At 33.2% G+C, this 22,116-nt stretch overlaps 1 protein-coding gene across 2 annotated transcripts in view; it reads left to right on the plus strand.

Annotated features, from left to right (window-relative positions):
- The window catches only part of Dhx15 (DEAH-box helicase 15), a 112,758-nt gene that overhangs the window by 61,108 nt on the left and 29,534 nt on the right, over positions 1 to 22,116 (plus strand). For both annotated transcript variants that reach the window (XM_069830981.1, XM_069830980.1), the window contains 4 exons: positions 3,594 to 3,770; positions 5,668 to 5,922; positions 6,012 to 6,270; positions 13,904 to 14,095. In XM_069830981.1, the coding sequence (XP_069687082.1) occupies positions 3,594 to 3,770; positions 5,668 to 5,922; positions 6,012 to 6,270; positions 13,904 to 14,095 (883 nt within the window). The remainder of the gene's footprint in view (positions 1 to 3,593; positions 3,771 to 5,667; positions 5,923 to 6,011; positions 6,271 to 13,903; positions 14,096 to 22,116) is intronic.

Below are 22,116 nucleotides of genomic sequence, written 5' to 3' on the forward strand. Positions count from 1 at the left end.
AGATTTTGCAATAATGCTTAGAGTGTATCACATAAACAAAGAGAAGGAGCCATGTTAGGAATAGAACGTATAAACTTTGAGATAGACATAAAGAATATTATACTAATATTACAATAACTTGGTATTACTTTTGATGCATGAAATGCTGAGGATATGGCTTCAGGTGTTATGTAATTTTAAACAAATGCATCTAAAAGAGCGCAGAATTAAAATTTATACTGTTGTGCACGTTGGCCACGAAAGAAAGATTGAAATGGAACCTTGTATTTCTTAAATAACATGAAAATTCTGGCAAAATATTAATAGGAGAAAAAATAACAATTATTACTAATATTATGTGTGTTATGTGTCCATGAAAAGTATAAAGCATTTCGATAAAATTAACTCATTTTCACCAAAAATGTCCATTAGAATCTTGACTCTCTCAGCCCACGATTTTGTAAGCACTGAAAACAGCATGAGGATTTCTATAAGAAACAACCGTATGTCCTTTGTCCTTTAAAAAAAAAGGTAAAGGTATCCCCGTAACATGCCATGAAGGCACTTGGGGGGCATGGAGGTAGAGCCCCATGCTTTCCATGACCTCGGCACTAGAATGAGGTGGTGTGGTCGGCACCACGCTCTGACCGCTTTTTACCCCCGGGAAAGACCCGGTACTCAATTTTATAGGAGGCTGAGTAAACCTTGGAGCCGTTATGAAAGTTTGGCAACGAGAAAAAATCCTGTCACCACCTGGGATCGAACCCTGGACCTTCCAGTCCTTTAACAGACAAAAATTGAGTCTTCAGTTCTCCGCTTCGACTTCATCTAACATGAAAAATATAAAAAGATTGTCGCTTGCTTTTGAGAGTGTCAGTGTCTGTTTTGACTCTCATAGGAGCTACAACATAATAATGCTTAACGATGCAGTAAAGATAATTCTCGTCTGCTTGCTGCAAACGACACGGAAAGAACCAAAATGGCGGACGATTATGTTCAGTATCTATAGAGCCTTAGGAAGTACATAACGTCATCAACAGCAAATGACAAGACGCACACGTTTAAATGTAGCTGACTTGCAACGTGATTGGCTGCCAGAAATAAGAGCGATGGGGCTATATATACTGTGGTTAACAAAATAGCACATGGGTTTTATGATTAAATTAATAAATAAAAAATGAAATATTTATAATGGCAATGGAAAATGTTTGTTTTTAGGTATGTAGTGATTATAAAAAAATGTCCCCTTTTTTGTAGCAAAGATATAGGAAAACTAATACCTAATGTTTTTCTAAATATGGCCACTGGTCTCACGAGAAAAAAAAAAAAAGAAAAGAAAAAAGATTCAGACAATTTTACAGAAAAATTGAGCGACACATATTATTTTGAAATATGCACATTATTCAAAATAATTTCGTTAATAATTCAGAAACTAATTCACTCACAGAAATTAAACTTCACACATCATTATCAGACCATGATTGTGTACAAAAAATAAAGAATGTAGCTTGAAAAATGTAGAAAATAGAAATTTCATCCATCACCTCCCTTAAAGTACTGAATAAAACATTTGTGTGTCTTGTTCCAATCCATGCCAATGAGACTTATTGTTCCCACCCCACAACAAGACTACAAATAAGGTGAATGTCCTTTAAGGAATGTGATAGAAAAATCTGTTTTCACTTGGCTTCTGTGCATGATTATTGGATTCATGATCATTTTTATTCTCAATATTGAGAAACTGAAATTCAAATGCACTTTTATTTTTTTCCATTATCCATTGTATCCTTATATTAATAACAATAACGTTTAAGATTTCCATATATTTTAAGATCTGTAGAATATAAAAATATAAAAAATTAATATATGGCAAAATAATATGCCTTTTTGCACGTCTTGTACAGAATGGAAAACATGGTTGTGCAAGAGTTTTATGTACCAGTACTCCAAACAATTCTGATACTTAGCATTGTTCAATAAAAGTAACAATTAAAAAATTGTAAACAATTTGTCATACTTTTTAGTTACTCTGTATATGTGAGGATTCTTTGTGTGATAGCAAAGAAATATGGCATATATGATTGTAGAAAACTTGATTTGAATATCTCATTTCTTTATTCTTTCATAATATTGGTGGCTAAAATGAATTTTATTTTGGAACTTTTCATAATATTCTTTTGGTGATAGAGTTGATAGGAAATTGAAGTAAACTTTTAAGTTAACTTGTTTCTAGGAAATGGAATATTTCGCGATTTTTGAAAAAATATATTTCTGAACATCTAATTACATTCTTCAATTCTTTTATTCCTAATTTAAATCTGCAATACATCGCAAAATCTGTATCATGCCACGAATTTCCCATGTCTTTACGAAAAACTGCTATTTTTTAGGCAATTAGCAAATGTGCGCGAATTTTCAGTTTTTTTTAATGATTGAGGTCCATAGTGTAGATAAGATTGATATATTTGGTGAATCCATTTTGGTTTAAGCATGTGGTATGAGCACATTCTCAACGTCATATCTGACTTTGGTTTGTACATATGCAGCAAGAATTATATTGTAAGCACTGTTGGCCCACTGGATGCATCCTTCGTTTCTATGTGCCGTGTGCAAATGGAAACTGTGAATGCTTCTCATTTACAATAAACTTTAGTCTGATAATCACCATCATTTATCAACAGAAAATATAATTTTTTTTTTAATCCATTTTTGAAAACTAGAGTATTTATCATGCTATTAAAGGTATGTATCTTGAAAATGTCGAAAAATTAAATTTAAAAACACCAGTTTTTCTTTTTGAAAATCCCACTTTCTGCTCTTTGAACTCGACGAAAAATTTCAATTTATTTATTGCGAGGATATTATGTATATTTCGTTAGCTTCTTCAGAGACATGCTCTCAACCAAACATATCTGCGGTATATCTGTGCTGTTACATTTGATAGCTTTAAAGAAATCATAAAATTGTCTGAGCACATTTTGAGCAAACCATTTTATGTAATTTTGGCATACATGCTTGATATAAATTATGATTGTTTTTCGACTAAAAATTGTTGCATTTCATGTGCTTAGGTGTTGAATATTACCAAATTCGTTCATTAGCTTAGAAGGAAAGATTGTACACAGAAATATGTCAAAGACCATTCTTTGGCATCAGAATATTGAAAATATGTATTTGCGTGAAAATGTGAGATTGTCCTACGTATGAGGAAGTAAAAAACCGAGACTTAAAAGAGAGACTTGTGAAATGGAGTGTGAAATACAGAAATACCTTCAATTTGAAGTCGGGAAACAAAATGATACACTGACATGGTCGAAAATTACCAGCAATGCAGGAGAGGGAAGGTGTAGGAATCCAAATGTTTCGAGCATAAAATAATATCTTTCAACAGAACTGAATTTAGTTCATCTCTCTGTTGGCTTGTTGAAACCCTAATTCATATCAGCTCCTGATTCTAGCATAAAATTTTAACATTCAATTTTGACAAAAATCTTTATATGCAGATTAATATGGAATTTGTTCAATTAGATCAATAGCATGAACTGTTCATATCCAAACTCTTCTTTAGAGATCTTATAACTCACTAAATATTACTTCGTACTTTGTACTTACAGCAATATTTTGACAATGCACCACTAATGAATGTGCCTGGTAGAACCCATCCAGTAGAAATTTTCTATACACCAGAACCTGAGCGAGACTACTTGGAAGCTGCCATACGTACAGTTATTCAGATTCACATGTGTGAAGAAATTGCTGGTGATGTTCTTCTCTTTCTTACTGGTCAAGAGGTATGTATTTACTTTCTCACATATATATCGGACAGTGAACAACTTAGACACAATGCTACATTTTGTATAGGTGTTTGGTTTATGTCTGAACATTGTAGTTTTTTTTGTATAAGAAATAGTGAACTTTTTGGAAAGATGTGTATGCTTGTGTGCTTGATTCTCCCCCTTTTTCCCCTATGTGATTTTCCTTGGAAGGAAAGGGGACTTAGAAGTTTGGAAATTCTGTTTGAAATTTATTTTAAAACATCTGGCAAAGTATCAGGTTTATGTAAAGAGGGTAAAATATGTTGAAGTTTTAAAAGATGATGACGAAACTGCCTTTGAGATTGACTGACTACACCTATGTAAGAATTATTAATAATTAGAGCCGAGAATTTCATGCACTATAGAATCCCAAAATATGCATGTATTCATGCATTATCAAACTATGAAACATGCACGATCAAGTGAAAAATGCATTAAAATATGCACTTTCATTTTTGTTCAAAATTTATTTCACACACACCCTTTTTTTTTTTTTTTTTTTTGCACAGTTAACTAACAACATTTCTAAATTGCTTTCTGTGGGGTTACTGCGCTTGTCAGTCAATATGTTTTTGTAGGCAGAGAATGACCTTTCTACATTGCAAGAAGTTGTGGGTGCAAATTTGAATGAATCTTTTCTGTTATCTAGTTTTTTTTTTTTTTTTTTTTTTTTTTTTTTTCAATCCTGATTCTGAAGTTAAAATAAGTGACATAAAAAATCGAGAAACTGACGTGTCCACTCAAAACCAACATGCACTTAAATTGAATATAATGTATATTATATGCATGATTAAGCTAAAAATTGCTTAAATATACATTATGCATGTTTTTAACCCCAAAAATGCCAAAACATGCAAATATGCACAGAAAAAGTACACATATTTGGAACCGGAAAGTAATGAAATGGTTAAGTACTAAGTTTGAGCTATGTCTTATGTTCCTATAAAAACATGGATTTGCATGGAATTCTCGTCTCTATGAATAATCCTTACATAGATTATTCGTCTAACAGTGCAAATAAGCTGGAGTCCCAGCCGTGTAAGTCACTCATATGAGTGCACTCCATGTATGATGACATAATATATGTTGAATATTGACTAAGGTCACTCAGGGAAAAAAAAAAAAAAAAAACGAAAACAAAAAGAAGAAAGATTCGAGCTGATGTTGTTGATTGAGGCTCTGTATAGCTCGGTGGTAGAGCACCCATTGCGTAGAACTGAGAGTCCCGGATTCAATTCTCGGCACCGGAGCGAATTTTTCTCCATCATTAACAAATATTAACTGATCACAGTTGACATTGAGATGTTGTACTTCCTGCAAATAATTGTTTAACATTTACTCCCGTTTATCCAGATTTCCATAAGCAGTATCATCATATTATATTATTTATGGAACTAGTTTATAATGTTATACTTTATTGCATGAATTAGTGGTTAGGAGTCTGTCCATCCATGGCATGACCAGCCAGTTGCTGGTTTCACATCTACAAACTTCAGCAGAAGTGAAATATTATCCAACCAGAACAGAGATGTTGTATAGTCAGCACGATGAGCTGTTCCAGCTGGTTTCGAAATCTGATTTCACTACCTATCGTAGCTCTCCAAATTCATCATGATGCTGGGTGGGCATCAGTACCATACATTGGCTGAAATTTCATGAGAAAATTCCTTCCTCATGAGGACATGAACCATGATTCAGTTGAAGTTCTAGCATGATGCCTTAGACCACGATGCTACAGCATGGGAAAACTAGTAGTACTTTCATTAAATTACTGGATAAATGTATATTGATTTGAACTCTGAGGGAACTATTTTATATAGTTAATTGTGTAGATGTTATTAATGTGGTTAATTGAATGTATATCATATTTTAGGAAATTGAAGAAGCATGCAAAAGGATTAAACGTGAAATTGACAATCTGGGTCCAGAAGTTGGTGACTTGAAATGCATTCCTTTATATTCAACTCTTCCTCCGAATCTTCAACAACGTATCTTCGAACCTGCACCACCAAATAAGCCCAATGGAGCTATTGGGCGAAAAGTCGTAGTCTCCACAAATATTGCTGAAACATCTTTAACAATTGATGGTGTCGTGTTTGTGATTGATCCTGGATTTGCAAAACAAAAGGTAACAGCTTTAGGCTTCTCCTAGGAAATGTAGTAAATTTCGCACTTTGTAAAATTAAGAATACTTTTTATTTCATTTTTTATATATAGGTTTATAATCCTCGTATTCGGGTGGAATCTCTTTTGGTTTCACCCATCAGCAAGGCTTCAGCTCAGCAGAGAGCAGGTCGAGCTGGTCGTACAAGACCAGGGAAATGCTTTAGATTGTATACAGAAAAGGCATTTAAGCAGGAGATGCAAGATAATACATATCCTGAAATTCTTCGATCAAACCTCGGTTCAGTTGTTTTGCAACTCAAAAAGCTGGGAATTGATGACTTGGTGCACTTCGATTTCATGGATCCTCCAGGTAGAGTACATAGTAATGAGTTTAGCTAACTCTTGTTAATATATGCAAGATGAAGGATATCTTTATATAGCATGATTAAAATCTTTCATAATTGGTTGTGAATGCTTGTATTGTGTATACTGGTATTATACTCAAACTGTACAGTAAAACTTCATTTTTATGTTTTTGTAGGGGCTGAAAAGACGTGTGAGAAAAACGTATAGTTAAAATGACATTTAATAACATCTGAAATAGCATTTGAAAACTACATGGAGAGAACTATATTTTCGACTGCTTGCTCTGAAGGAATAAACCATGCCCTCAAATTGGATATCTGTTCCATAGTTTGTTTAGTTAAACCATGGTGTGTTAACGAAATGTTTCACTGTTTCTAAAGCAGTAGCAGCATCATAAAGAACACAAGATTGCTGAAAACAAGCATGGGCAGCTTCGAATTTCAGAGTCGGTCGCATCTTAACACTGAACACAGACGATACTTTTACATTTTCATGGCAAACCTAATTTCGAGTAAAACTGACTTTGAACATATAAATGACTTTTCGTATCTTCTAGGGGTTTAAAATATCATCTAAATGTAAAAACCACATAAACCAAAAAGTACAACTGAAATAAATTAACGTGGAGAGTATAGAAATTTTACCAGGACTTAGAAAAAATGAGTGTGTGAAAAATGCATAAGTACAAAACATATAAAAGAAGTTTCACTGTAATTTGCATTAAAACTACTTTTAGGAGACAGCTTCAAAGTTCACGGATACACAATGTAAATTTGCTTTGGTAGTTCTTATTTTATTATTTTTTTTTCTACTTCATTTTTATAATCCTAGCATTTACACTCATTTTGTAATCTTAAGTGTTTTGTTATATTCTTTATGAATAGTAATTGTAATAGTCATCCAGGGTTGGGCTCTGATTGTGAGAATAATAATGAATAGAAGATAGAAACATAATGGAAAAATGACAGGGCGGTTCAATTATCCCAAAAATATACCTTCTTATCATCTGTTCACTATTTTTCTCCTTAAATTCTCAGAAACTAGTGCTGTATGAACACTGATTAACAGTATATTATAATTATGGGAAACCATTTGATATAAATAATTTTTATGTATACCTACATTTATTAATTAGAACTTCCTTTGGCAAAAAAATTTGGCAGTAATAGTAGCATATAGTGATATTTCATAAAGCTGATGCACTGGATTTTATAATGCTTTAATTTCTAAGCACTGGTAAGTGAAGACTCACCTAAAAGCAAAGTTTTAAGGTAAACAGAATAACAAACTTATATATTTAAACTCACTTTCAATAGGTTGTCTCAATAACATCAAAGAAAGTTAAATACCAACCTTTTCTCGTGAGAAGCAAATTTGGTCACTATTTCTCAAAGAACTGCCTTTTTTTTTTTTTTCTAATTTCTTCTAGTAAGTGTGCTTCAGTAGACATTATCTCTAAATGATGCAGCTTTTCTTCTCCAGTAGAATTCAGAGTGTAATTTTTTATTCTCTTTAATGCTGAAAACGACCTTTCTATTGAAAATGTACTAACAGAAATTGTATATATGAGGCTTACTCCAAAAGAAATGTATAACATTTTTGTTTTTTTAATTCAACTTTTATCCTACAGCTTTGCTATTTTTACACAATGTAGATACATACTTTAGGAAAAAAATGTCACTTTTCCATATTATTTCCATCTCTTATGCCATCATGTAACTAGGACTTGTATACCCAAATGGTAAAATAAAAGTCTAGACCAGCATATTTTAACTACTGTTAGCAGTGTTCACGAGGGAGTCATCATCATGGTAATCATATGGTGCCAGATCAAAGCTATAAGGCTAATGTTTCAGTGTTGTCCATCCAAGCTTTCTGATCTCGTCCATGGTTTTGTGATTGACGTGTGGCTGGGCATTGTCGTACAACAGCAAAACATCCTGCTTCTACTGTTATGTTAAACATGACTCACTCAAGCTTGAAGTTTCTTTAGTTATCACTTATCACACACGCATCAGAATTAATGGTGGTTTCGTGTGGCATGATGTCCACAAACAAGAGTCCTCCTGAATCGAAAAACACAGTACCATAAATCTTCCTACTGAAGGCGCAGTTTTGAATTTCTTTTTCTTGGGTGAGTTTGCATGATGTCACTCCATTGTTCGCCTCTCTTGTCTCCAGTTCAAAATGTTGCAGCCATGTTTCATCTCCTGTCACAATTCTTGTAAGAAAATCATCTCCATCATTCTCTTGCTTTTCCAAAAGTTCACTGCACACTGTTTGCGGGTTTCTTTGTGGTCTTCTGTAAGCATTCTTGGAATCCTCCTGAGACAAACCTTTTTCAACCCCAACAGTTTAAATAATCTGCATACACTTGCTTATCCTATTTCAACTTGGAGTGACAATTCTTACACTGTTATGCGTTTGTCATCCAAAACCATGTTGTTAACGCGTTGCACATTGTCAGGAGTTTGTGCAGTCTTCTGTTGCGAGGAGAATTCAGAATATTGGCATGCCCTCTTTCACCAGAGATAATCTGCTTCCCCATCGACTAACTATACTGCAATCGACAGCAGCATCTCTGTGCTCCTTTTACAACCTCTTGCGAATGTTTCCTACTCCCTCGTTCTCACAACACAGGAACTCTAAGAATATAACTGCACTTTGCTTTTGACGAATGTCAAAATCAGCAACCATCTTCAAGGAGTCCTATAATGGTGCCACTCATGGGAACAGGTTGAATTAAATTTGAATACAAGTGGATGAATGCTTCAATGAACTTCATACATTGCAAATGTGTATAATAAAAATTTAATTTAAAAAATAATCTTTTGGAGTGACCCTCATATTAATGACACTGATAGACGACTTAGTGTTCAGTAGTTATGCTAGTTCACTTCTATTTTTATTTTGAAATTCTTCACTACTGAAGATTACAGTGAACTCATTTTTCAGTTGAATGCTGTCAAAGAACTTTCTATAGATAACTAAGAGACTAAGTGAATTTCAGGTAACTTTTTTTGTACTCTGTTCGTACTTTTCATGTGACAGTAATTACAAAAATTGCATCTTAAAATAATCTCGAAAGTGCGGATCCAAGTGATTATCAATATTATCAAACACTTCGCTATGTATGTGTTTGTACTTGCAATTCATTCTCTTTGATGGTTCTCCTATTTGATAGACAGTTTCATGAAAAAATCCCTTCACTACCATGTAATGCTGCTATGAAGGAACGAATTTCTTGGATTTTCTGTTGGCAGTACAAAATATCATTTGTTTGATTCAAAAGAATGTTATACGACACATCAGTTAAAGTAAATACTTTGTTCAATGTATTTAAAGGAAAAACTTGAAATGTTCCAAAATTGACAAAAACCATCAATTGATGCTAAACAATCTGACTCATTCTCTTGAGGGTGCTCTAGAATAGCACGAAAACATCACAAAATTAATTTATGTTTCTACACACAGTGTAGAGGCATAGTTCCATCACATTAGACTACATTGGATGATGATGTTGCAAAAATGTATCAAAAAATTTAGCATGTTTTGGAGATCTGGAAAAAAATGCTGCAAGTCCATTTAATGTGTTAAAAATACTTTGCACTCAGGTATTTGATTGGTGTTTTGAAACAAAACGAGATTTAGAATGCAGATATTGCAATGAATATTTAGGGCTTCTGGATGTTTTACTTTGATTAATACTTGAACTTAAATTTCCCGCTATAGTTGCTGCAGCATCATAGGTTTGTGCATTCAGTTATTATATTCGAATACTGATAAGAAATATTAGTTCATTTGTTCAGTAGTCTGGGCGTGTCTGTTATTACTGATGTCAAAGAACCCCAAAAGAATTTTTTTTTTTCATTCTATCATGTACACCACAGAACAGTAAGTGAAAACTGGACTTAGATATATTTGTTTCTCAACTAAGATGATTACGAAAGGAATTCATTAATTTTATGCTTAATAGCAGATAAAATAGTTAAACCTACAGTTTGAATGAGATTATTTTGGATTCTATTCGAGTCATCTAAACACAGTGAAGGTGTACAAATGTTCTGCTAAAAGTGGGTCTTACTCAGCATTGCATTTCAAGAGCTTTATACAATTGCTCCAATTAACAGAATTTTTTGTTTCTAGTTTATCGAGAAAACACACTGTGTTGAAAAGTCTTTTGAGGATGTTTCTGGTCTGCTTTATTCTTTCACTGTGTATGGAGATTTCATTTTTAAGTTGGTCATCAAGCACATTCTCTAAACTATTTTCTCCAAAACGATCTATATTTACAGATTAACGTAGATGGTTAACAGTTATGGTGAGGGTCACATAAGAACAGTTCCTAAACAGCAAATATTGCCATATTGTCAGTGTTGCCAACTATTACCAGATATCACACGATCCTATGTACTAAATGACTTTTTTATGTTGGAAGGTTATTCTAAATAATTCAATAATTTGTAACATATTTTCGTAGGCAAACTATACGGAATAGGGATCAACATGTCAAGTATTTTGTATATACGAAATTCATTGGTTTGACTAAACAATTGACTCACGAGATCTAACCTAAAAATGAATTTTGTTTGACCACATGAAATTATTAGTATTAATTCCGAAAACTTACCTGACTATAGTCTTGAATTATAACTATTATGTATTAATATTAATACTGATATTAATTAATTATTAGTATGTTCAAATTTCACTAGCTTCCAGTAACCAACTCAGAAATCTAGCACAATTTTAATTTCATGGAACTCCATTACCGACAAATATCGTCAGTACTTGTCTCAGCTGCCAACATACCAGTTACAAAATCACTACCATTTGTAGTATTTGTTAGTATCGAAATTCGAAACGAAGTTGCCAAAAGAAAATTTAACCTGCAAACTAAAAAATCATCACAATCCACTAGCATATGTAGTAATGGGGGAAAAATGGTAAGGTTTCACCCTTAAGGTATGAAGTAAGCTGATCATCTCTAGATTTTATTAAATTTCTTAATTTTTTTTTCTAATGGTGAGTAGTCGACTTTTCGTCATTCACCCATATTAAGCCAGTTGTGTACGCCATAGGAGACAGGTCTATGCTACACCCGCAATGAGATTAGATAATGGAGATTTGTTGGGATGCCACAGGGGAACCGAAGCTCCCGGGGAAAACCCCTGTGTTACCTGGACCACGGGTTTGCCCAAGACAAGCTATAAATCAGGGGTATGCTGGGGATCGAACCTGGATCCACAGGATTATAAGTCCAGTATTCTAGCCAATAGGCCACAATGGAGACTATTTCTTAAATGTTTATAACCAATATTTTTAGTACTAATATTTCTATGCTTCCCATAACAGGCAGTAGCAGCAAAATACAATGTTAAGTTCAGCTATAACTATTCACATTTATATACATGTTGGGTTGAAAATACACTCAGGGACAAAAAAAACCGGACACATTAATATTTGCTGGTATTTGCAAAACATTGTCTTCTCATACAATATTATGGTAGCCATCTGTTGTTATGGAGACATGTATACATTGTTGATTGTTTTTTGTTTTATAAACAAGCCATTATAGCCAAATATTCCAATTTTGCTTTTGGAGTCTCAGCTATAACAATTTTGTCTCAATCATTTTGTGCTTCATTATCATTCGTTATTTGTTTATTTTTACATTTTCTGAGTTTAAAAGTGGGGTTGTAACATTTGTCTTAAAACAAGATGCGACCTGAAGATGTGGCTCGAGCTGTAGCCCTTTACAATGATGGACGCAATGTACGTTACATTGCATATGTTATGAATATGGCTAGAAGCACAACCCATGATGCCATAAAACGGTATAGAGAGACCCTAGAATATACCAGAAGACCAGGTTCGGGTCGTCCAAGAGCTACAAATCCAAATGAAGACAGGTATATGGTGTTGAGAGTTCTTATTGAGCGCAACCTGCCAGCTACTAGTGTAGCCCAGCAATTTGTTAACATGCATGGACGCCCAATTTCGGCCAAAACAGTTAGAAGGAGGTTGAAAGCAAGTGGACTGATATCAAGTAGACCTGCAACTGGTCCCAGACTTCTCAGGATGCATCGAGTTGAACGACTGCGTTTTGCAAATGATCACAGGGATTGGAGAAATGTACAGTGGAGCTGTGTTCTGTTCACCGATGAGTCCCGTTTCAATCTGTGCTCACCTGATGGACGTGAAAGACTTTGGAGAAGGAGGGGAGAACGATTTTTACAGTGTTGCATTTCCGAAAATGTGCTGTTTGGAGGTGGTGGAGTGATGGTTTGGGCAGGAGTGTGTATGGATGCTCGTACAGAGTTGGTTTTTGTTGAAAATGGAAGACTAACAGCTGATAGATATATAAATTAATATTTGGGTGATCATGTTGTGCCATTTGGCCAATTTGTAGGCGATAATTTTGTTTTAATGCATGATAATGCAGGGCCGCATATTGCCCATGCGGTCAGAGATTATCTCCAAGAAGTGGGAATCCATGTTCTTCCATAGCCAGCAAGGAGTCCAGACATGAACCCAATTGAACATGTGTGGGGCATGCTGGGACGGCGTGTTAAGAATAGACGACCGAGACCAGAATTGTTACAAGAGTTGAGGCGAGCACTTGGCGAAGAATGGGAACTTATTCCTCAAGAAGACATTGCTAACCAAATTGAGAGCATGCCAAGACGTATGGATGCAGTTATTCAAGCCAGAGGGGGTAATACCCGTTACTAAAAAGAGTTTTTAATGTTTAAGGCACCATAAAATGAAAAAACAGACCAAACGATGCCATAGTTATACACCCTTTGTAATTTTTTGTAAATTTTCACATCAGAGATTTTTTTTTTCAAATGTTGTCGTATAAGGTGCTAAATGAAACATTATTTTGTTTAAATGGGTTTTGTTTCATTTTGAAATAATTGGCAACAAAATACAAGCAAATATAGAAGTGTCCGGTTTTTTTTGTCCCTGAGTGTATCTCCTAATTTATTTGTCTTTTGAACCAAGTTCGGTAGTTCTGGTGTTGGTATTCTATTTTTAACAATTTCACGTTTTTCTGAGAAAGAACATGCTGGAAAAGTGTTTGTTAAAAGCTCCTATATACATACATGACAAGATTTTCAAAAAATGTATTTCCACTTATTTTCACACACATGCGAACCCAAGGAAGCCATTATTGGTATTGTAACAATAACATATCATGGGTTCAGACCTGACAATACACTTGCATACATATATCGAGTACACTTGTCTTCTAACCATTGTCTTCATTCGAAGTGTGCTTGGGCTATCAATTAAAAGAAATTCAGACTTGCTCCACATTCAGTGATGTGCGCACAATTACTCACACTGTGTTCCTATTGCTTCGACCTCTCATAATGCTCAACGTAATGTAATGTAATGCCTATAATGTAACACATTCTTTCTAAATGTTGCGAAGGAAGTGTGAATATAGATTTTTATTGCATATTGTTTATTAACTAATGATTTTATATATATATATTGTCTTCGACACCTTCCAGTTGCTCTTGTCCATTATTCTTTATTGCACCATAGATCATTTTGTATCATTTTTGTATGTGTAGACCAGGTAATTGTTTGTAACTATAATTCTGTTTTGTTGGTTATGTGCTTAGCTCCAGAAACTCTGATGCGGGCATTGGAACTCCTCAATTATTTAGCTGCTCTGGATGACGATGGCAACTTAACAGACTTGGGGGCTGTTATGGCTGAGTTTCCTCTAGATCCCCAGTTGGCAAAGATGTTGATCGCAAGCTGCAATCACAACTGTTCCAATGAGATATTATCCATCACTGCTATGTTGTCAGGTAACACTTAGTGTAGACATGCTACAGGTATTTATATAACTTAATTGATATTCTCGTGACTGAGCAAGCAACATATTTAAGTTAGTGAAGATATTGTATTCATCAGAATGTAATACAATATAAATTAAGGAGCAGGTTGTATAAAAGAAATAAAAGTTACTGAATCTAAATTAAATTTATAGCATTGAAAAAATTTATAGTTATAACCATGCCATAATATTGTTAAATATAAAATCTACATTATTAAGATATAATTAAATACAGTGAGTACCAAGTTTACTCGCATAATAGAGGCATTTCGTAACATATGCACCCCATTTTTTATAGTAATATGTAAGGGGGAAAACCTCTGCATAATGTATGCATTACATTTTCAGTTGTAATGTTGAATCCACTTCTCATGTTAAAGAGTTAATTTATTAAGATTGCTTCATTTTAAAATGCAAAAATGGATTGCAATTAAATGGTTTAAAACCTTTCGACATTAATGCTACTCATAGCACATTGATGATTGAAGTGATAGTGCAGTAGAGGATGATGGAAATGATACTGTAGTAGAGGATACTGAAACCAGTTCTGATAGTGTATACGATAAGAGTAGTGGTAGTATTACCTTCATAAATTATACATAGTTTTTGCATTATTTTTTAGTTTTAGGTTACACTGTGCTACATTTTTTATTAATTTCGTATGTTATGCACTTTACATTCATAACATTCGTAAATATTCCATATAGTGATGCTATCGAAGTTGCACAATCGATCATTTTCAATCTTATTTGAATGTCTGATGTCGAAATCAGCTGTGATTATCATGTGGGATGTTGGGCAGTTATGATTTTTTTCCCTAAAATTTTTTCCTCGCATATAATATGATCCCTGCATTTTTAATCCAAAACATAGAAAGAAAGTGTGTCTACTATGCGAGTAAATATGTTACTTTATGTTGTGGGAGACTTGGTATAAAAGGAGAGTCTTTTTGTGTTGGTATTATTTCAGTTCTAATGATTGGGCTATTGTTTTAAAGGAGGCTTTAGCTAAACTATAAGAGCTGTATGCCAAAAGAAGAAGAAAAAGATTATTTCAGTTCTAAAATTAACATTGTATATAGTGATTTGATATATGCACTGTTTTAGCAAAATATAGAGCATATATATATATATATAAAAAAAAATTCGTTTTCTGAAAGACAAGAACAATGCTTATACACCTCAGAAGTAACATTCTTTTGTTGTCCTTTTGCTTAAAAAATTTGGATGTCAGTACAAGCACTAAATATTTGAAAGCTGAGTTTATGATGCACATCCAGCAATGTTCAGTTCATTTGTCTAAAGTATTATAAATATTGGAAGTGTTACTGATTATCACGTTCTGAAATAAAAATACAGGATTAGTTAGTTCAAATTTGAGAGAATAAATAATAACCATTACTGTATTTTTGTGTTCTAAGTCTCATCATTGGCATCAGAAATCTCTGTGACTACATGAATATATTGTAGCTTTTTAAGGAAATTTGTTTGTAATATGATGTTAAAGTACTTAGACATGAACATAATATTTTGTAAACATGAAATTGAATTACAACACCATTTTTCAAAATGCTCGATGACAATCTGCCGTCTTTTTTTCCAATAGTTCAGTTTAGAGGCAATAATATGCTGTGCAGTTGGAGACAAAAATCTCTTGTAATATCATATGGACCTCTCCAATATTATTGAGATGCTATCCTTACATACTCCGTAGGTAGAATGTTTGGGCTGTAAGTCATATGTTATAAAACCTCAGTGTCTTCCAGTTTTTGACTCTTACCTCTTGTCAAACGTCACTGATGGACCAGAACAATGTGTTGGTGGTAAACTACTGTACTTGGTTTTCTTGACTAAAGACACAGCAGTTAATGCAAAATGTCATGTACATGATCCAGTAGTTGAGAATATAATTTGGCATCAGCAGTCTGACCATCTGGAATTAGTTCAAATTTAAGTATACCTTCCAAATTTTACCGTACACATAAGATAACATATTCTTGTACCCAAAGTGATTTTGTTGAGTCATGGGTTGCATATGTTGGTGTGTAATACCCATTTTATTGCATAAAAAAGATTCACTTCATCATGTGTGATTCATGCAAAGTAGGTCATGTGAAGGATTTTGAAGTAGTAAGTTTAATCAGTGCATAAGTTACACAAGGACGCAAATCTCTGTATTATTTTCTTCACATGTTATGAACTTAGTACCATTCAACTATCTATTTCGTAGAAAACAGATTATTACCCTATCAACAACAGAAGAAATTCTGATTATAATAATAAACACTTGTGTTAAATTTTGTGAAATATATTTCAAGGTTTTTTTTATGATTGAAAAAAGTTTGATGATTTAAATCAACCTGATATTGGCCATATCAAAACGTTTTATTGTATTACTTTCTGATGAATGCAGTGAAAGTGGTAATTAACTTCTATGTGGAAAGAAATTACCTGTTTTCATTCAGTTTTATTTATTGTTGACTAGTCATTTTAAATGTTCGATGGTGTTGCACTTCTCTAAAAGAGCTCGGTTATAAGCAACATGCAACATTTGCAAAGTTCGTAGTGGAATAGAAATAAGCTCTATTTTTACATCTTTTCCATTAACATGAATGTTACAGCATATATTGTGTGTAGAATCATCTTCATTATTTGTTAAATATTGATTTTACTCTTTTCGTGTATGGAATACATATCATTTTTATGAATATTTCATTTGAACTTCTAATTTTGAATTACTTACCTGTGAGAGAAATGTAAAGAGAATCGTTAAATATCATACTATTTGCTATTTTATAACCCTTTTGTCACGTTAGTATAAATTAGAAGTTCAAATTATATTTATTCAGATTATTTTAAAGTGAATCTGTTGTTATTATGTTTTCGACTCCCATAATATTTCATGTAAAGATCACCATAACCTGATATTAAAAAATGGCCACTGCTGCATTTTGATCACATTTAACTTACTTCACACAAATTACCATAGCTCATTTCTTCTTGGGTGGGCTTTTCAGTGACAATTGTAATATTGCTTTATGACTACTGTGATCACTGTCCTTTCATTATTCTTCACACGATTTCAAAATGAAATTTTTGTCTGTTACATGAATATTAATATCATGGTTACCTGTAACTTGAACAGTTGTTGGCACAACCACTACTTCTCTGTATGTAGGTTAACCATTATTATTTTTTTTCATATAAATACTGAATCATTTTCATTCCATCTGTTTGTCCACATATATCTATATCTCATTTGCCATAGCTTCCCACTTTCCATTTTGAGACATTGCTCTTTCATGGAAGTCATGTTGAATAACATCTGAAATTTTTTCTCTAATGTTCAGTGTAAACACATTCATGAACAGTTCAGATCTGAATAGAAGTAATACAGAAAATCGAAAAGCAAACAACAAAACTCTGGGATACATGTTTCCAGGAAGCAGTGTTGTTGTTTTATGTTACTTTTTAATGATATGTTTGCCAAAATATTTTCTATTAGGCCTATTATTTATTTATATTCATTGGTAAGACTCCTAGTCCGAAATTTTTGGTTCCAAAGATTGACTCAGAAGGATGAGTAGCTACAACGCAGCATATACAATTTTGAGGGACCTGTATATTGAAATGAAGGAAAATCAGCTGTATGGAAATATGAATGTTTGTCACATATTGCATCACTTTTTATGGCTTGAAAGAAGTCTCAAGTGTATATATATTCGATCCCATTTGCAGTTATTCAATCTCATGCAAGCGAAAACTGAAATTATGTTTGAGTATGTTGAATGAATCCAGAAACTGAAGCCCAGTATTCTTCGATTAGATGAAATTTCTGTTCATAATTTTTTTTTCAATTACCAAGCAATTAAGTATAAGAGTAAGTGTTTGTAGGCTGATGTTACTTCACTGTACAGTAGTCTATTTTGCTGTTAACCAGACAATGAGTAATGGACAAAACCATTGAAATTTAATATCAGTTGCAGTATATAGGTGAATATTATCTTCACTATGCTTTATAATTTAGAACAGATTAATTATTTAAATTTAATTCAATCTGTGATGTGACAGCCTGTGGAGTGCGAAGATCGATCATCTGTCTGCTGGCCTCACACCACAACCCTCAGCAGAGGTACTATCATCCATCCAGTATGGGAGTAATCTCCCTATGTTATAGTTTGTTTATGGAACCGGTTTTCCTACTCACTGTAGCTGTCCAAATTCATCACATTGCTGGGTGGACACTGATCTCATACACTTAAAAATTTAATGATTTCTTTCCTCATGAGGACTCGAAACAGTGCCCTTTCTATTTTGCTAGTCCAAGACATGACTCTTAGGTTGGTATTACACTATTAAAGTTCTTTGACAAAGCATATAATAAAATATTTTACCAAATATCTGTGATAAAAGTAAAATTTGGAGTATATTACACTATATAAAATATTTTACCAAAGATAACCTGAAGTTATGGAACAGGAACCTTCAGCCTCCATTTATAGTAAAATAAAATCTTTTTTGATCATAGATATGCATAAATGAATGAAGAACAGTTCTATACTTGTTTGGCTACGATTTATTGCTGAAAGGGAAACATGTGTCAGTTAAACCATGGATTGCAAGACGTGGCAAGAAAAGTGTCCATCAAAACTTACTAAAAGAACTACAATGCGAGGACTTGAAAAGTTGCACAAATTATTTGAGAATTGATGAAGATAATTTCAATTTGTGTAACGGTCAGCGTGTCTGGCCACAAAACCAGGTGGCCTGGGTTCGAATCCCGGTCGGGACAAGTTACCTGGTTGATGTTTTTTCCGGGATTTTCCCTCAACCCAATACGAGCAAATGCTGGGTAACTTTTGGTGCTGGACCCCGGATTCATTTCACCGGCATTATTACCTTCATTTCATTCAGACGCTAAATAACCTAGATGTTGATACAGCGTCGTAAAATAACCCAATAAAAATTTCAATTTGTCCAAACTTGTGCATTTCTCCTGTACAGCAGTTAAAGGCCATTCGCAGTGGAAAGTAAATGCAAACGCAATAGCAATAGATTATTTAATGGATCCATTGACAGTGATTTACATAAACATTAACAATTGTGTTACATACTAATGCAAGAGTTTGCAAACTCTCATTTTTGCAGTGATTCGACAAAAAACACACTGCACAGAAACAAGAGCAGAGTGTGCCAAAATGGATTCATTTGATGAGAATTTGACTATTTTGTTTCAAAGTCATTGTTGACTTTATGACAAAAAACACATATCATATAATGATAATTTGTTAAAAGAAAATATATGGAAATAACTTATGAAATGAAATCTCATCATAGCTTTTGATAATATTATTAATATGGCATCTTACCGCATTATACGAATAATAAACTTTTTAGGTTATATATTATTTGTATAAGAAAGATATTTTCTTTTCTTTTATGTGAAGAATACATATTTGTAGCATCAAATGTAGTACATTGCACTGACAAGTTAATACAGTTTGTAGGAACATAAACTGCACTGCATCATCGAAGCATAATTTTTATTTGCCACACTCTTAAATCATCGTTCTGATTTACGTTAGTGCTGTGAATGGGCCTTGGAACCTTTAGTCTGCTTTTTTATGTACACCTCTCACTTTTTATTTCTGTTTTTGTAGTACATGTGTCTTGTGTTATATAATATTTAATTTGTTTCATATTCTTATATTGGCATTTTGATCACAGTAACAGTACAACAATATTTTACATTCTGCCATATGGTTTCAAGTTAGATCTTTTATAAAATACAAGATGCATTTAAATTTTACAAAAAAAAAAAATCTTTTATCAAAGGAACTTTCATAGAAGAAAACCTATTACACTGTCTCATATTTTATAATATATATATTTTGTAAAAGATCTTTGGTGTACACCTTTGATAGTGTAATACCAGCCTTAGACCATGCAACTATGGCTCAGAAATCAGATGGATTATACTTTCCGTTAAACCAATGGCAACAAGAGAATAATTTGAAAGGAAGATAAATGGACCATGTAAACTTGGTACCATGTTCTTGATAGGGGTTTTGAAAAAGAAGAAACGTGTACAGTGAAATGCCAGTATAACGAACTCGAGAGGGTACTGAAATTATTTTCGTTATAATGAAATTTCGTTAAACTGGCAATTGATCAAATTTACCTTCAAATTGTGTCCCATATTATGGAATAACAGATACTGTACTTGAATTAGGCTATACTGTACATCCATATTATATTGCAATTTCAATAAGAATCGGAGCCATAGCCCTAATGATAATTATGCATATTCGACAACTGAATAATTATTCTTGCATATTTACAATATTTTTCATTCATCATGGTCATGTTAGGACCAGAAATTTCGGTTCTGAATTGATCACTTGAAATATTAGCTTTGAGATTGATACAGTAACACGTACTGTTTTAACAGTTTGACTTACCCTATATAATAAAGAATAAACCATTTATACACAGCACTGTTCACTTCTTCATTGGCAGCACTTCTTATCCTCTTTCTTTGAGGTCCAATGGCGTCAGATTCAATACTTTCCTCAATTTTTACTCTGTCTTTGAGAAACGTTGAAAATGTCGATGCCATATTTTCTTGCGACTTCACTTTCTTCTCTCCTCTGTCTACTTCTTCAATAATTTTTCTCTTCTCATCTAGTGAAAACTGCTTTCTTGTCTTTTTTTTCTGCCATACCTGCTTCTTTACTTCTTCCCTCAACAACGTTTAGAAACAAACTGTCTTTGAAAGTTCGATTTATTAAACCATTTCATTTAAACATAAATTCAAACCACAACAATCTCGTCTATGTAAGTGAATTCAGAAAACTCACTAAAACCAAGGGTGACCAGTGCCTAGCGATAACTCGTTTATTTTATTTTTTTTTTCGAATTTATTTTAAGTAATTTTTAACTGCTTATTAGACCTAATTCATTAAAATAACATTTTTTTTGTTGTGGAATGAATTATTATTACATTAAACTGAATAGTTTGTTACTTATGCATTCTTTAAACTGAACATTTTTAACATGGAAATTAATAGCGAAATGGCTGGGGCTAAAAAATTATTTTATTCTGAAAAATTCGTAATTGGGACATTTGTAATAATGGCATTTCACTTAATATCACAGTCTGGTATATACAGTGACGAAGCTTGAGTTGTTGAGGGTACTAGGAACAATAGACTGTGCCGGTACTATTTCACATTGTCTGTTATGAGGCGATAGTAGCGATCCTAGTGGTTAGCAACTATCTATGGATGCATATTCCCTACGTATTGACATATCGTCGTCGTTCCTGCAATAACTCCTATGTGACATATTTATCGATTTTCAGATTTTTGCTCTATTAAATAACTTAAATAGTGATACACCAAATAATAAAATCTCCTATATGTAATTATATTTCTTTGTTTCGAAAATGTAAGAATTCACAGTCTCCTGTGTATGGCTGCCATAGGATGAATAAATGTGTTTTTTCTTTCTACTGAAAAATTTTATATTTTCCATGTAGGAGTTATTGCAGGAATGACAACGATATACTGGACTGTGGTAATATGTGAGAGTAACAAATCTGCTGCACACTTGTCTCTTGTTGAATGATGCTATTACATTGAAGAGATTTTGAAGGAAAATGAAGCTAGGAAAGAACGCATTTTATGTGTTACTGGTACAAAGGTTGGTTGGAAACTAGTCAGAAAACTGCACGGGAATTAATGTAGATAATTAGAACACACAAGGAAAGGAGAATGACTTTTATTAAGCAACATGTAATTAGTATTAAAGAAATTGATGATAGTGCAGCATGATATCCAAGAATCTGTTGTGTAAAATGGATCATATTTATTTTATAAGTGAATTCTAAATTTCAAATTGCAATTCTCTGGATTATATATTTCACTTTTATTAGCAATTCTTTTGATTATTCTGCTTTATCTTGATGAAAGTCAAATGAAATTATTTCATT

The sequence above is a fragment of the Periplaneta americana genome, chromosome 7 (assembly GCF_040183065.1).
Source record: "Periplaneta americana isolate PAMFEO1 chromosome 7, P.americana_PAMFEO1_priV1, whole genome shotgun sequence".
NCBI lineage: Eukaryota > Metazoa > Arthropoda > Insecta > Blattodea > Blattidae > Periplaneta > Periplaneta americana.